This window comes from Equus asinus, chromosome 20, assembly GCF_041296235.1.
Source record: "Equus asinus isolate D_3611 breed Donkey chromosome 20, EquAss-T2T_v2, whole genome shotgun sequence".
In the NCBI taxonomy this organism is placed as follows: domain Eukaryota; kingdom Metazoa; phylum Chordata; class Mammalia; order Perissodactyla; family Equidae; genus Equus; species Equus asinus.
In genome coordinates this window covers 16,950,341-16,966,422 of record NC_091809.1, presented here as the reverse complement: position 1 = coordinate 16,966,422, position 16,082 = coordinate 16,950,341, and the positions used below count along the sequence as shown (strand labels likewise).

At 52.7% G+C, this 16,082-nt stretch overlaps 2 protein-coding genes across 3 annotated transcripts; both read right to left on the bottom strand.

Moving 5' to 3' along the window:
• Positions 1–440: 440 nt before the first annotated feature.
• On the bottom strand, positions 441–3,244 carry MCEMP1 (mast cell expressed membrane protein 1). 2 transcript variants are annotated; one of them, XM_014861988.3, is made up of 7 exons: positions 3,117–3,244; positions 2,748–2,837; positions 2,056–2,184; positions 1,813–1,863; positions 1,576–1,722; positions 1,228–1,290; positions 441–1,116 (listed from the first exon to the last, which is right to left on the bottom strand). In XM_014861988.3, exons 1-7 carry the CDS (start codon positions 3,202–3,204, stop codon positions 1,103–1,105), a joined length of 582 nt encoding a protein of 193 aa, XP_014717474.3. In that variant the 5' UTR covers positions 3,205–3,244; the 3' UTR covers positions 441–1,102. The 2 variants fall into 2 exon arrangements, with proteins under 2 accessions (XP_014717474.3, XP_044609201.2); XM_044753266.2 differs by lacking the exon at positions 2,056–2,184 and having other exon boundaries at positions 3,117–3,235.
• Positions 3,245–7,772: 4,528 nt separating this feature from the next.
• On the bottom strand, positions 7,773–9,449 carry RETN (resistin). The gene is made up of 4 exons (XM_044753267.2): positions 9,109–9,449; positions 8,805–8,932; positions 8,357–8,434; positions 7,773–8,033 (listed from the first exon to the last, which is right to left on the bottom strand). Exons 1-4 carry the CDS (start codon positions 9,336–9,338, stop codon positions 7,897–7,899), a joined length of 573 nt encoding a protein of 190 aa, XP_044609202.2. The 5' UTR covers positions 9,339–9,449; the 3' UTR covers positions 7,773–7,896.
• Between the last annotated feature and the right edge of the window lie 6,633 nt (positions 9,450–16,082).

The window sequence follows — 16,082 nt, the reverse complement described above, 5'->3', positions numbered from 1 at the left end:
ACGTATGTCCTTGGGCACACGTTCTCTTAGGGGCACACACATCCATGAGCCGTGGGCATAGCACACTTAGGGCCGTGTGCAGTCATGGATACATGCTCAGTGGACAGATACGCTCACAAACACACATACACCCGTGGGTACATGCTTAGAAGCTCATATATCCACGGGCTCATGCACACTTAGGGAGACATTATGCGTATCAGGTCACAAACCCTCATGGACACCCCCTCCAGGGCACGGGGTCTCACTTACTTCCTGAGGCCATGTTCATGGACACACAGGGACCCACAGGGGCATTCATTCTCACACACCCTCTTGCACCCACAGTTTACTGTGTGACTTTCCCCATTCCCCAAGTTCCAACACTTGGAGACCCTGCCCCACCGGGTCCCAAAGCCCCCCAGTGGCCCCAATAACAGATCTGAGAGCCACATTGTTTTCCCTTGGCCTTTATCTTCATGAATCACAAAATGTGAGTGCAGAAACATAGACACACACGTGTACATGCTCTAAACACCCTCAGTGATATAATCAGGCTCACTCACGTTGACACATATTCATTCGTGCGGGAACGGGTAATGACACACCATGACACCCACAGTTACAGCGATACATTCTTACAGTGTGCTCCACACACACCTCCGCCATGACACATTTGTACATACAACATACTACAGGACACTTGTGTATTTACACCGACAGGGCAACACACGTTGCCAGCACCCACACTCACAGTGACTTATCTTTGTGGTGACACAGCCACCCACCGTGATGTGCATTACACTCACAACACATCACAATACACACAATACGCCCCCACACTCGCTGTGACTCCTGCATTTAATATGTACCCATGACCCCTTCCTGTGGGACGCACCAAAATGCTCGCCCTCCATGAAATGCTAACCCCCCTACACACGCACACAGGCACACAGGCAATTCCACAACTCGACAACACGCATTCACCATGACACGTGATTTTTTTATATGTGGGAATGAAGAACAGGTTCAGACCAGGCTGGGGCCCCCATTTTCCATCTTCAAGGGAAGGCACCGCCCCATCCTCCATGTGGCAGCCAGGGCTTTGATGTCTTGTCATTGATCAAGGTGTGGGCTCTGGGGGGAAGCAGGTGGGGACCTGACGTCAGGCAGATCCCGCCCCTCGGAGAGAAACTGGGGCCGAATCCGGGGCTCCCCAGTCACCCACCTCCCGTGGCCCCAACTTACTGTTTGCCTGCTTCTCCAGCTCCCCAAAGATTTTCTTTACGTTCGTCGTGATGTTACTTACATCTAGGGGCGTGGAAGAAAAAGCTGAAGTGGGGCCTCAGACAGGCCGCCATCTTTATTAGACCTCTCTGCGTGACATCCAGCCTGGGGTGCTGCCGAGCCCATGTACTTGGGGTTCCCAGCAGCATTTAAATACCCTCTAAGTTACACAGAGGGTGATATCCATCACCCCTCCCAACCCTGCCCTCTGGGAGGGTGGGACCCCTGCTGTCCCCTCCACGATCCCCAGCACCCAGCCTGACACTGGGCACGGAGATAGATTTGCCTGGTGAAGGTCTGTAAAGGCACCTTTTGACAGGTCCTTCAGATTGTCATTCATGTGCTGGACTTTGTCCTGGACCATGCTGATGTTCTTCTTGACCGCTATGATGTTCTTCAGGATGTCTTCCCTGCTCAGCTTCTGTTCCTCCTGGCACTGTTGCACCAAGAGGGAGACTGAGGGTGCGGAGTGGAGATGTCTATGTCACCACTGCCCTCCCTTCCCCCACCCCGCCCCCTCGGGCCTGCCCCAGGTCCTCCCCTCACCGTTGGAGAGCTCTCTTTTCAAGTGCAGCAGCTCCTGGCTTGTCTCCAAATCTGTTGAGGACACGGGGAGAGGCAGGAAAACCATTGAAGGGCCCCAGCTCTACCGTCCTGGGAGCAGGGGTGGGGGAAGGGAGAGTGGGAACACTGGGCCCCCCCCCCAGCTCCTGAGGACCCCTCTGCCCTTCCCCAGCCCCTGGCCCTGCCACCAAAAAACCAAAAACAACAAAAAACAAGCCCACTCACTCTTCACCAGGATCAAGGCCAAGAGAATGATGCAGACCAGGGTGAGGAGAATGTACAGGCTCAGGAGGGCTGTGTGTAACCAGTGGGGGACCTGGGAAGACTTCGAGAGTGGCCTGGACCGGGAGGGGACTGGAGCAGAGGCAGCTCAAGTGACCTCCAGGGCCCAACACCGCCACGTGGACCATCAGCACTGACTCGAACGCCATCAACGGCTCTGTCACCTACACCCTCTCTTCCCAGTACCATAACCAGCTGTGACCATCAACAACACTGCCACCAAAATGCACCCTGACCACCACCATCACCATACATCACCATGAAGCCCCCCTTACCACTCTCATCACCAACATCCACCAGTATCGATGCCCATTGTTGCCAGCATTGTCCCCATCAACAGGCGTCATCAGCACCCTCATCAGCGCTCAGTGATTCCTTCCTGATCCACTTTAGTGTCACCTACTCCGCATCACCACCACCCAAACCTTCACCAACACTTCCACCAGCCCAATCACCACCACCATCATCATTGCCACCTGCAAAGCTGCCCCCCACCGCTGTCACACACAAGCCTTGATGCCACCACACCCCACACCACTGACCCTGACCTCCACATGCTGCCCCTCATCCCTGCAGTGCCCTCCCATGTGCCCCTTCCAAGCCTGTGGGATGTGGGCTGGTGACTGACTACTTACCCTGATTCTTGGGCGATGAATGGGCACTCTTTGGCTGGTCCCGGTTTCTGAAGTTCAAGACAATATTTTCATAGTTGGGGTCACCTGCACCTGTAGATGGGTCAGTAGGGGGGGGTTGTGGAAAGCTGCCTGGAGTTCTGGGGTGGGGGTGAGGGTGGAGGGGAGCTCAGAGATCTTGGTTCACCAAACCCCTGCACACAAGAAATTTCTGGAGGTAAAAGATAAGATGTGGGGGGGCTAAGATCTACACACACACATTCTGGGTAGGGGAAGGAGTTCTCTAGTCCCCACGTTCAGGTTCTTCTCTCTCCCAGCTCAACTTCTCCCTCTTGGTCTCTCCCCTCCCTCCCCGCCCCCGAAGTGCCTAACCTTTATTGGCTGGGGCCCCCCGTTTCTCTTTGAAGGCTGCCGCCTGCATCTTGACCTCCCGGTTCATGTAGATTTCCTCAGCCTCCATGGCGCACCAAGTTGTCCACACACATCCCCACCCACCGGAAGGTGTTGCGGCAGATGAGGAAACCTCCGGGTTGGGGTGTGGGGAGGAAGGAGAGGCCAGCCTCCTCTTTTCAGGGATCCAGGACCCTCCCACCCTGGAGCATCCTCACCGCCCACCCCCCCCCCCCAGATCAAGATGGGACTTAGGAGACCCTTGGTCTCAGGGAGGACCAAGAAGGGTCCATAGACGATGGAGATAGAATAGATTAGTTAGGAACTTGTAACAGAGATGCTGGCTAATGCTACAGTGGTCATCATATTGCAGTATATAAATGATCAAACCAACACGTTGGACACCTTAAACTTACACAATGTTATATGTCAATTATACTCAATAAAAATAATTTTTTTAGGGGCCCGGCCTCATGGCCGAGTGGTTAAGCTTGTGTGCTCCACTTTGGCAGCCCCGGGGTTCTCTCCTTCTGATCCTGGGAGCAGACCTACACAGCACTCATCAAGCCACGCTGTGGTGACACCCCACATAGAACTGGAATGACTTACAACTGGGATATACAACTATGTGCTGGGGCTTTGGGGAGAAAAAAAAAGAGGAAGATCGGCAACAGATGTTAGCTCAGGGCCAATCTTCCTCACCAAAAAGCATACCTTAAAAATAATAATAATAATTTTTGTTTAAAAAAAAGGATGGTCAGGAGCTTCACAGGAAGCGCTGTGTGTGTGTGTGTGTCTACCTGGATGGACTTCATCCTCCCGTCTCCTCTCTCGCTCTCAAGAGAGAGGCTGTGACACCTCAGAGTCCCACCTCTCAGAGTAGAGGCAGCCAGCCTTGAAGACAGGATTCCGGGGTCCCCCACACCTTCCTCCCTCCTACCCCAGTCCCGCCCCTCAGCTCCACCCCAAGACTTTCTACTTCTTCAAGATGCCCTGGAGGAAAGGAACAGATGTGAGGCAACCGGCTAACCACTGGAACTCCACACCCACATCTGGGACTAAGGCCAGACACGTGCCCCCATCCCTGGCTTTGACCCAATCCCGGAAGTACAGCTTCCCGTCAACCAGGAGACCCCAGACGGAGAAACACTCAGAAACACACCCACGCTCATCCACACATCTGCTCGCTTCCCCAGACTCACACACACTCCCGAACACCCTGAGTCACCCATCTGCTCAGTATACACAGCGCACGCTCATTCATATGCTTAATGCCTAGAGAAATATACATATTCAGGAGTTCCTAGTATCTAGAGGGTATCTTAATGCTCTCCCTGTGTCTATGTGACCTTGAAAACTGGGGATAAAAATAACACAAAGTGCATAGGGAATTTTCTCTTTACAGCAGTGCCTTCTCAAAGAAATACAATGTGAACCACATGTTGAAACATTTTGTAGCAGCCACCTTGAAAAAATAAGAAGAGACGGGCTAAATTCATTTTAATAATATATTTTAATTAACATAATATACCCAAAATATTATCATTTTAGGATGTAGACGATACTTAAAAATTGAGATGTTTAACCTGTTTTGGGGGGGGGGGGTTGGTATTAGGTCTTTGAAATCAAATGTGTATTCACACTTAAGATGCGTTTCAATTCGGCCACATTTCAAGTGTTCGGTGGCTGCCGCGTTGGACAGCGCTTTTCGAGAGAATTGCAGTTTTCTCCCTTTGGAAAAAAAATAAGTAAAAGACTTTCTATGTGCAGGAAGTATGTTTTAGGCTTAAAATAGGTGATTTAATTCAAGATAACTTTGGGATGGTCCCCAAGATCTGGTGAAGATAATATTTTGTTTCCTCAGTTATTGCTCATCTTGTCAGCTCAAGGCAGACCGGTTTAGTGGTAATTCGATGCTAACTTCTCTCCCCCATTGAGCCATTAGACCGCCTTTTGATGTAGCAGCCGCGGAGGAAACGGACCAATGGGGAGCTGACTCTACTCTGATGGACGGCTGCAGGCGCGGGGCTTCAGCGTTGCACGTTTCTCTGGCTCAGGCGGGGCTTAGACCAGGCTCCAGCCCTCTCGACTTCGGGGAGGGGGGAGGGAGAGGGGGGAAAAAGGGAGCCACGAAACCGGAAGCCCACATCAACCGTGTCACTGTGGCCTGACAGGGCTCCGTGAAGTTTCCTGACCAGACACTTTCATGGGGTAATAGTCTCGATTTTCCTGTAAGAAAGACAATATGTCTCAAGTCCAGCCAACCTTAAACCAGGAATTGGTTTAGAATGGGCCTAGGATCCAGGCCCAGCCCATCAGGGTCTAAGATTTGGCATTGGGGCGGGCAAATGAGCCAGACTCAGCCAATGAAACTCAAGCTTGGCACGATTGTTGGGTTAACCAGGGGGAAAAAAAAGGCATTCTTTCCTTTTTTGCCTTCACTGGCACTGTCAGGCTGGAAGGATGTAAGCCAGGGCCTGTGATAGGGGAGAACCTGCTTGAGAATGAAGGCAGCACTGAGGAAATCAGACCGAAGAAGGAGTCAGGTCCTGGAGACATAATTTGAGACCCTGGATCCAGCCATACCTGAGTCTGTTATTCTAACCCTGGGCCTCTCCGTTACATAATCCAGAAACTTCCTTTTACTTTTGCTCAAGTTAGCTTGCAGTGGAGTCTGTGGCACTTGCAACTAGAAGAATCTTGGCTACCACAGGGGGCTGGGCTGTTGATGAATGAGGAAACAGACGCTCAAGAAGGGGACTTGCCTGTCCAAGGTCACATAGGCAGTAAGATATGATCTCTACGTCTGCACCCTGGGACAGGAGGATGACTGTGTTGGAACTGAGGGCTCTGAGAAGACCCTTCGTGGGGTCCAGAAACAGGGGACAATTGAGTGGAACTTGGAGTTAAAGGCATTAACATCAGGGTCTAGGGACAAGGGAGGACTCCCCCCTCTACGTCAATGAAGAAGAGAGAGGGGGTCCTGGACATACTTCTGACTCAGTGGCCCCACCCCAACCCCATGGCCGCAGTGGGGCAAGGAGGGAGGACCGGGGAGGGAAAACTCTGAGTCGGGTTCTGGGTGGGCTCCACAGGCCCCAAGAGTGTTCATGATCTCAGCTCATGGCCTCCGGGATCAGGCAAGGGGCTGTGCCATCATACGGAGTGGGTGGCAGTGGGAGAGGAGTCCAGAACATCCCCAACAACAGGACCCCACCCTAACACCTGTTCATCAGCCCCTGGAGTCTGCTGCTGGAACTGTGACATTTAAGTCTGAGGTCCCTTTTAAGATTGGGCACCATGTGTTCTGAAGTCTGTGTCTGCATCTCACAGGGGCTTGATTTTGGGGTTTTTTTTTTTTTTGCTGAAGAAGATTCTCCCTGAGCTAACTCTGTTGCCAATCTTCCTCGCTCTTTTTTTTTTTTTTTTTTTTTTTTTTTTTTTGCTTGAGGAAGATTAGCCCTCACAAGGGCTGGATATTAAGACTCCCGGGTTAGGATTCCCAGGGAGAAACTAAACCTTAAATCACCTGGATTTGTGCCCCCAGGGAGCTGAGTTGGGGGATGCTAGGGGTTTGCCTTCAAGGGCAAAGTCCAGACTGGAACCAGTGTCATCCAGGCTGAGATGGGGACTTGATGTTGGAAGCATGAGAGTCTCTCTGGGGCATCTATGTGTCCCTGTGTCCCCGACCCCCTCCCCCACAAAGGGCATGTGTGTGTGCTTCGGGGTGCCTTCCTGTGTCCAGGTGTGTGTCTGTGGGCATAGTGTCTCTGCGTGACCATGTGAGCGGGTTGTGTACTGTGTGTGCACATGGCCATGTGTAACTGTATGTGTAGGGTGTGCACCCTAGGTGGCGTATCCACGTGTGTATGTGGCTATTTATTCAACAGACATTTCCTGACCTCCCACTACGTGGTCTTCTAAGCACCAGGCACGCGCCAACAACCAAAGTCCCCTGCCCTGAGTTTCCATATCTGAGCGTTCACGAGGGCGCACGTGCCCCTGGGTGCCGCAGCTTGTAACTACGCGAAACCGCTCCCGCACGTGTGAAGACGTGAACTTGTGGCGCGTGGCCTCAGGTAGGCCCCTGTGAAGATTCTTTCTTATCCACAACCCAGCTTTGCCTGCGGCTTGCGGGTCCCTCGACACGGGTGGGTAGGGAGGCGTGGGGGCTCAGGGCTCTGGGCTGAGAGATGATTCAGGGATGCACCTTGGCCCTGGGGCTGCTGGGGGCTTGGGGCCCTGGAGTGTATGTGGGGTGGGGGAAGGGGGTCCCTGTGCCGTCCAGAGCCAGACCCCGGATAAAGCCTCCTTGTGGGAAGTGGGGGAGAACGACCCAGCAACTTCCCGGGAGGCCCGAGACCCGAGGGTGACCATCAAGGCGGCTCAAAGGTAACCTTCACGTCCCTTCCTGAAGGAGGCCGGGATCTCGGGTGTGGGTAGCATTAGAGGAAGTTGAAGCCCCATTCTCAGAGGTGGAGGTAAGGGACATGGGAGGAGAGGGGATGGTGCAGAAGAAAGTCGCGGTCACCCCCCCTCCTCGCCTCCCTCCGCTGTCTGTGCGCCCCGCTCTTTTCGGAGACGCCAGCTCAGCCCCCAACACCCCACAAAAGACACAGCACAGCGCCCACATCTTTTCCATCATATTCTCAGGGTTTACTTCCAGCCCCGCCCCCCCCGGGCCTGGCCCCGCCCCCAGAAGCCTGGCCCCACCCCCGAGGCCTGGCCCCACCCCTCTGGCCCGCGCCGCGCACGCGCGACCTCAGGCGGCGATCTGCATGCGGCAGCAGCGCGCTCCGGTCCAGTCTATGCCCGCGCACTGGCAGTGGCAGGTGGTCTCGGCGCGCACGTCCCACGAGCCGCAGGCGGAGCCACACGTGCAGCCAGTGACTGCGAAGCCTGCGGGAGTCGGGGGAGGGAGCTTGATCCCCTTGGGCCCGGGGCAGGGGTAGGGGTCCACGGGGCTGGAGGCTTCCATGGCAGAGAATGGGAGCCGGATGTGTGGGCTGCGGGGGACTGGGGGCTTGGACATCAGTGTCCTGGGGATATGGGGTCCCAGAGATGGGGAGGAGGGAGCAGGCTGGGGGTTTGGCCCAGGAGTCTAGGGGAGTACACGCTGGGAGTCCAGGATCCTAGAGAAACAGAGGCTGGACATGGGGGGAGGTGGTTCCAGGGTATTGGGGACAGAGGTGAGAGCCTGGACAGTGGACTTCTGTACTCACCTCTGGGGCAGGTGGCCAGGTCCCCGCGGTTACTGATGCTCCTGCAGTCCAGGTTCACACGCCTTATTACCCCAAGAACTGGAGCCGGGAGGGAGGGAGGGGTGCACTGTGAGACCAAGCTGTCCCTGCCCCATTCTCATGGTGCCCAGGCCCTAGCGGGTTGGAGGGAGGCATGGGGTCAGGAAAACTCCCCTGGGGAATGCCCAGGTGGTGGGTTGCTCACTACCTCGCTGGATTCTGTCTTGACTTGAGTGTTTTAGAGGAAGAAGGGTTTGGGGCTGTGGTCAAAGGTGGGGCTGGGTTGGGGTTAGGTTGGGTTTGAGGCTGAGGTTTGCTTAGGGTTAGGCTGGAACTTGAGGTTTGGTTGCGGCTGGGGTTGGGGTTGGGGCTGGCCTGATGCTCTTCACTCCAGGTCAAGAGTGCTCAGGTTGAATGTGAAGGTCCTTACTTAGCGAGCTGATACCAGCCCCCATCTTCGCATTGATGGCTTCATCCACGGGGCACAGCGTCTCACCGCATACCAGCAGTCCCAGGGCAGGGAGGAGGAGGACGGAGAGGGCCTTCATCCTGCAGGGGCTGTGAGAGGGAACCCACAGCTGGCTCAGCCCCTTCCCATCCTGGGGCGGGTCAGGGCCATAGAGCGAGTGGGATCTGGAGTCCTGGGTCCCTGTGGAGGACGGGGCTGGACGCCCAGCTCTGCCCCGGGTCCCCTGGCTGGGGTCGAGGCAGGGCCAGGAGCAGCTGTCACTTACCCTCTTGGTGGACTCAGCAGGCCAAACCTTGGGCATGAACTTCCCGCCCTTGCCACATCTCCCTTTTTAAGGCCTCTGGGCGTGAGGCTTCCTGTCTTGGCTAATAAGTCCATGGCCAACACCTGGGGCCAAGCGGAAGCCCGTGGGGCAGACTTCAGAGGCCCACGGGTGGGGAGCCTGCCCCCCTCTCTGCTACAGTCTCTCCTTTCAAGAGCCGTCCTCTCCCACATCGAGGCTGGGACTGGACCAGGAGGTGGTACCTGGGGGATGATTTGCCTGTAGGGGTGGAGGATGCAAACATAACCAAAATAATGTCCCTGGGTGAGAATTGCACCCCAGTTCATACCCAGATGCCCGTCAGCAATAAAATGGATCAATAAAATCGGGGTTTATTCCTTCAAGAAACAATCTACAACAGAAGGTGGCAAACCATAGCCCGTGGGCCACATCCAGCCCACCATCTATATTTGGATGAGCCACGAGCTTAGAATGGCTTTTACACTTTGGATTTTTGTTTCCAGTACAAACGGATTTTTACAATTGTGGTAAAATACATAGAATGTAAAATTTACCATTTTGAAGCAGCCAGTCAGTGGCATCAAGTACACTCACATGGCGGTGCCACCATCCCCAGCACCCATCTCCAGAACTTGCTTATCATCTTAAATGGAGACTCTGTCCCCGGTAAACCCTGACTCCCCATTCCCGCCTCTCCAGCCCCTGGCACCCACCATTCCACTTTCTGTTTCTATGAGTTTGGCTATTCATACCTCAAAGCTGTAAAATCATAGAACATTTACGCTTTATTTCACTGAGCACGGTGTCCTCAAGGTTCATCCGTGTCATAGCATGTGTCAGAACCTGCTTCCTCTTTTAAGGATGAATAATAACTCATTGTACGGATGGACCACATTTTGTTTATCCATTCATCCGGTGATGGACAATTGAGTTGTTTCCCCCTTTCGGCTATTGTGAACATGGGTGTGCACATCTCTCTTTGGGACCCTGCTTTCGATTCTTTTGAGTATATACCCAGGCGTGGACTTGCTGGATCAAATGATGATTCTATGTCTGACTCTAAGGAACCACCAGTTTTTACGCTTTGGAATCATTGGAAAAAACTGTAATATTCAGTGGCATATGAAAAGGATATGAAATTCAAATTCCAGGGTCCATAAATAAAGTTTTCTCGGAACACGGGCACACCCACTTTTTCATACAGTGGCTGGGGCTGCTTCCGCGTGTCCTTGGCAGAGGTGAGTGGTTGTGACAGAGACCAGATGGCCCGTAAAGCTGAGTGTGTTTGCTGTCTGGCCTTTTCCAGAAAAAAAATTTTGCCCACCCCTGATCAATAGCGATGTACCAGTTACAGCTCCATGCAACAATCTGGATGATTCTCACCAACATAATGGCAAGCAAAAGGGAACGGACCACACAAATCCACTTATTAACAAGGACCAAAACAACCAAGCGCAACTAATCAGTGCTGTTGGAAATGAGGATGGGGTTTTCCTGGAGAGTGGGCGACACTGATGGGAAAGGGGCCCCCACTGGAGGAATCCAGGAAGGGTTTTGTGGAGGAAGGGATGGCTGAGCGGAAGTTGGAACAAGAGTAACCCAGGAGGACAAGCCAGAGAAGGCATTCTGGATGGAGGGACACTGCATGTCCCAAGGCCCTGGGGTAGGACAGAGTGCACCAGTTTTGAGGAACTGAAAGAAAACTCGTGGGGTGGGAAGGCAGATAGCCTGGTTGGGATAAATGAATTCCATGGGTTCCCTTTCTTGAAGACCCCCAGACACAGCTTGGGCACAAGGTAGCTTGGCAGGTGGCAAAAATCATTTTTTGAGTGCTCAGACTTTCCACTCCAGTCTCAGGACTTTTCAGATAAAATCTTTTGAGGGATGCAGAGGAAGTGGGCACCCCTGACTATAGGTCGGGTGAAAAGCAGAGGGCATGTGTGGAACCCCTAGGGTTCCCCGGGGCCTCAGTTTGAAAACCTTTAGTTCAGTAACAGGAAAGAGCCGTAGTGCCATAATTCTCCCTAAAAAAAAAAAAAACTGTTGATTCCTCCTGATTTCTACCAGTAAAACTGAGCTCCAGTGGACTCAATTTTGCATCTAATGCTATCTAGTAAACTTCCATAAGTACAACAGGACAATCATGTACTTAAAATTTTTTAAATCAACTTTATTGAGGTATAATTTCCTTACCATAAAATGCATCCATCCTGTGTTCCGTTGGGTGCATTTAGACAAGTGTATATACCCGCTTGCTGCATGAATGTTTGGTTTTTCCCAAGTATTTCTTTTTAATCAAGTGTAATTTACATACAGTAAAATCCACCCTTTTTAAGTGAGTTCTGTGCGTTTCGACAAATGCATACAGTTGTGTAACCACCACCAAATGTCTATAATTTAAATTACAATTGGAAAAAAAAGGGGGTTCCCAAAGATCTGAAAGTAATCAGTGTCCTGAAGCCACACAGAGAGGGCACTTTTCTGCCGGGCACAACTGGTTTTCCTGTGCTTTACAAACCTTGTGAATATTCATAACTGTAACCAGCTTGTTCTCCTCTCTGTTAATATACATCCCGTCCTTGAAGGGTTATTTTGAACAAAGGGGGCTTGTATCCTTTGGGAGACTGGCAAGTGTCGCCACTTCCTGTGAAACTAACCTGCAGAGGCAACCTGCGCTTCTGATTGGTTGCTCGCTAGATGATAACTTGATGCCGTGGTGACAATGTTGCGATGACAGGTGCCCCTGCCAAATCAGAAAGGAAGCATTGACGCTTGCTTCCTGTCGGTTAGAACACTGCTAGATTTCTTTACCAACAGCTGGAAAGCCCAGCCTGGTTTAGGTAAACATTTCCGACCTGGGGGGTCAGGGGTGTGTTGGGGGGGGGCGGGGGGATCGACCCTTGCAGAAGGGGATTCTGAGCAGCTGCCAGCAGCGAAGGCTGGGAGAGGACAGGAGGTGGCTCTAGCAGGACCCAGTGGGACCACACTGTGCCTTGGGGCAAGGAGCGTCTAGAGTCTTGAGGTTGGGTAGTAAAAATGACGGCGATTTCCAGCGTTAACTCTCTGAGATTCTCCTTTGCAGAGCCCCACTCCCGTCTTTCCATGTTCCCCTGGCTCCTTGAGCCTCTTGCCTCCTTACAATCTTCCCCTTCAGGGCTCCCTGGCCGGTTCTGACATGATCGTATCTGCTCTATTGTTGAACACTTAACCCTGTGTTGAGCGATTTACACATATCATCTCATTTAATCGCCACCACCCAGTCAGGTAGATATGATTACCGTCTCCACTTTACAAAAGGAGAGACTGAGGCCCAGAGAGGCTAGGTGACTTGCCTGGAGTCACACAGCCAGTTGGCATAGGAGCTGGGATCTAAATCCTGGTGGTCTGGCTCTAGGACCTGCACATTTCAGCCCCAAGAAGTGTGTGGCAGAGGGGGTGGTGTTTGGGGGGCGGGGTCTGTAGATGGTCACAGCCACTGTCTCCGCTTTTCTTTATAAAAAAAGAAAAAGGTGACCTTCTTTTGAGAATATTCATACCGCTCTTTGCTTTTAAAGTAATGACAGAACTAAAATGTCCCCATTTTAAAAGGAATTCAAAGAATGCAGAAGTTTACGAAAGAAAAGGTCCCCACGTCCCCACTCACCTGGAGCAATCAAGAAATGAGGGGGAGGGGTTATGAGGTAACCTGCATCTCCCCCCAACTGAGGAACTGTCAATAAAAAGGGATGGTGTAGGGACTGGAGGCGGGGCAGCGTCTGGCCACAGCTTCCCGGCAGCCTCAGCCACCTTGCCAGTGCTCCCCGAGCACCACCTCCCAGAATTCCGGAAAGAGCCATGTGCACTGTTACGGATGGGAGGACTGATGCCGGGCGAGGCTGCCTCATTTTCAAAAGGGAGACTTCAGACCCCGATTCGTCCGATGACGTAGTCCTTACTTCTAACCAAGGCTCCCCCCGGATCCATACCACGGGGTGAGGGGGACACGGGCCAGGAGGGACATGCGGAGGGCAAAATAAAGGGGAACAGGACCAGTTCTGTGGACCCCCCCCCCGCCACCCAGCCAGACTCTTGGGGCCCTGTCCACCCAGGATGAGCTGCCTCCCCTGCCCGTTCCTGCCATACCTGCCTCCCTCTTCTGCCCAGCACACCCAAGCAACAAAAGCAGATGCTTGAGGAGGTTTAAGGATGCTGTGGTGGTTATGCTTGAGGCGGCTGCAGCCCCCTTCCTGGGATTGAGTCCCAGCACAGCCACTTACCAGCTGTGTGACCCTGAGCAAGTGGCTAAGCACCTCTGAACCTCAGTGTCTCCATCTGTGAAATGGGAGCATTCTTAATGACTACCTCACAGGGCCATGGGGAGGATTAACTGAGGACTTTTTTTCCCAGCTTTATTGAGGTATAATTGACATATGAAATTGTGTAAGTTTAAGGTGTACAGCGCTTTTTCGATTCCATGTATAAATCTTTAAAAAAAAAACCAAACTCATAGAAACAGAGAACAGATTGGTAGTTGCCAGGAGCTGGGGTCGGATGTTGATCAAAAGATACCAACTTCCGGTTATAAGATGAATAAGCTCTGGGGACATGATGTCCAGCATGGTGACTATAGTTAATACTGTCCTCTGTATTTGAAAGTTGCTAAGAGAGTAGATCTTCAAAGTTCTCACCACACACACACACAAGGTAACAATGTGAGGGGATGGAGGTGTTAACTAACCTTATTGTGGGAATCATTTTGCAATATATACATATATCAAGTCATTACGTTAGGGGGTGCGCCTGATGACATAGTGGTTAAGTTCTCCTGCTCCAATTCGGCGGCCTGGGGTTTGCTGGTTCGGATCCTGGGCATGGACCTACACGCTGCTCATTAAACCATGCTGTGGCAGTATCCTACATAAAAGAACTAGAAAGACATACAAATAGGATATACAACTATGTACTGGGGCTTTGTGGAGAAAAAAAAAAGAGGAAGATCGGCAAGAGATGTTCGCTAAGGGCCAATCTTCCTCACCAAAAAAAAAAAAAAACAAAACCAAAAAACATTATGTTGTATACTTGAAACTCACACAATGTTATATGCCAGTTATATCTCAATAAAGCTAGGGGGGAGACAGATAGATTCCACATAGAAGTGAGATCACATGGTGTTTGTCTTTCTCCGTCTGCCTTATCTCACTAAGCAAGTCCTTTATGTGAATCCGCGTAGATTATACAGAATGGGGCACGGCATATAGAAAGTACTTCATAAATGTTGCCTTTGTTTATCATTCTTTTCCAGAATTTCCCCAGCCACCAACAGGGATTGAGATTCTGAGAGGCCTCAAAGGGAACTGTGGTCACTCAAGATGGGGGGGGGGCCCGGCCAGGACTTCCTCTTCCCCAGCACCCCAGCACTGGGGACCCCATCTCTGTCCCCTCAGGAGCGGAACCTTCCCACTCACAGGGCCATTTCTTCATTCCAGGGGCCTTTTCACAATGTTCTTGGCAGCAGCTATTGGTTAATTTGTGTTTTCAGATTTTGAGCAACTTTATAAAAAAAAAAGGAAGCTTGCATTTCTTCCTGGATGCTGGTTTCTGGGATGCTGACCTCTCACCCTCTTCACTTTCTCACTTCCACGAGCTTTCCTGGGCTCACGGAGTCATGGTCGCTTCCTTTTTCTGCCCCGGGGCCACTAAGCCCCCTCCCCTGGAGGCCCCCAGCCCTTCTCTCTCTGCCCCCTTCCACCCATCCTGGCCCGACCGGCAGCTCCAGCACGCCCTGGACCCTCACTTTTTTTTTTTAAGTCGAGCAAGTTCAAGACCACAAGCCTTTCCCTCCCATTAGATGGATGAGATATGCTTCTTGAGAAGCCCCGGTGGAGACACCCCCCCCACCCCCCGTAAGGCATTCCCGACCCGAGAACATCGGAGCTCGCTTCTCCCAGGGGTGCCCTCTGACCTTCCAAAGCACTCATGCTAGCTTGGAGAATTCTTTTTGCTTACTCGGTGGGGCCCTCCTTCTTTGCACACACTGGGGACCAGCCCCCAGCCCAGGGCCAGACCCTGTTATGGTGTTACATAATAATATATTAATAATAAATGATTACAGCGTATATGAATATTTATTAATATTTATTATGTGGCAGCCAGTGATTCCTGGGTGTTTCCTATATGCTTATAGTGTGACCACCAGTGACCCTGAGGTCTGTCCCCACCCCAGGCCTCCCTGAGGAGCTCTGGGGAGCCCCCAAGAGATACACCAAAAAAAGGATCAGGAGGTTACTTTCTGTACAAACCAACTGGCTGCAGAGGGACGGTTCTTTCGAGAAGAACCCCAGCTAATTCCTGCAGAAGGAATGATAAAGTTGCAGATAATTCTCAGGAGCGAATGGGTCCAGGTGGCAGCATCCATGGCTGCTAAGCCCCCTCATGTGGCCAGTCGGCGGGGACCACGGCGGGGACCATCCCTCCCCAAGTCGCCAATGCACGATCCACCAATGTAGCGAGGAGACCTCATGGAGACCCCGAGGTGGGGAGGGGACCCCGCAGGACGCAGAGAGGGGGGAGGGAGGCTGAATCACTGAGCCACCCGTGACCCACTTCCCCGCCGTCTCTAATTAGGGCGCCCAAGCTCCAGGGACCGACGCGAAAGATCAAAGAAACCGGAAAACCGGGCCCCGGCGCCCCCTGGCGCGCACGACGCTTCCCTACCCGCGGGCCCCGGGGAGGCGAGTCGAAACACGCAACTTTAAAACCATCTCTCTCGCAACGGGTTCCCTGTCGAGGCCGGGGTGGGGGTGGGGTGGGAGCCCTGCGTCCGGGGCGGGCGTCTCAGGGGTCCGCGCCGACCCCCTTCTTCTGCGGCGCCGCATCCGCTCGACAACCTTGCACGCCCATCTCTCGGCCCTGCTGGGAGGGCCCTGTAAATCCCGGAAGGGCTGCATCAGAGGGGGTGGCGCCTCCCCGACCTGCAA

Bases quoted from the DNA above. Each gene is read 5' to 3' on its own strand.
- MCEMP1 (XM_014861988.3), bottom strand. From the start codon at position 3,204: ATGGAGGCTGAGGAAATCTACATGAACCGGGAGGTCAAGATGCAGGCG. The intron at 1,723-1,812 runs GTGAGGGGAGGA...CCGCACCCTCAG, and splicing joins GAAAAGAGAGCTCTCCAACG to TCTCCCTCTTGGTGCAACAG. The intron at 1,291-1,575 runs GTGCCTTTACAG...CCACGCCCCTAG, and splicing joins TCTGAAGGACCTGTCAAAAG to ATGTAAGTAACATCACGACG.
- RETN (XM_044753267.2), bottom strand. From the start codon at position 9,338: ATGTGGGAGAGGACGGCTCTTGAAAGGAGAGACTGTAGCAGAGAGGGG. The intron at 8,933-9,108 runs GTAAGTGACAGC...TCCCTCTCACAG, and splicing joins CTGCTGAGTCCACCAAGAGG to CCCCTGCAGGATGAAGGCCC. The intron at 8,034-8,356 runs GTGAGTACAGAA...CGACTCCCGCAG, and splicing joins CCTGGCCACCTGCCCCAGAG to GCTTCGCAGTCACTGGCTGC.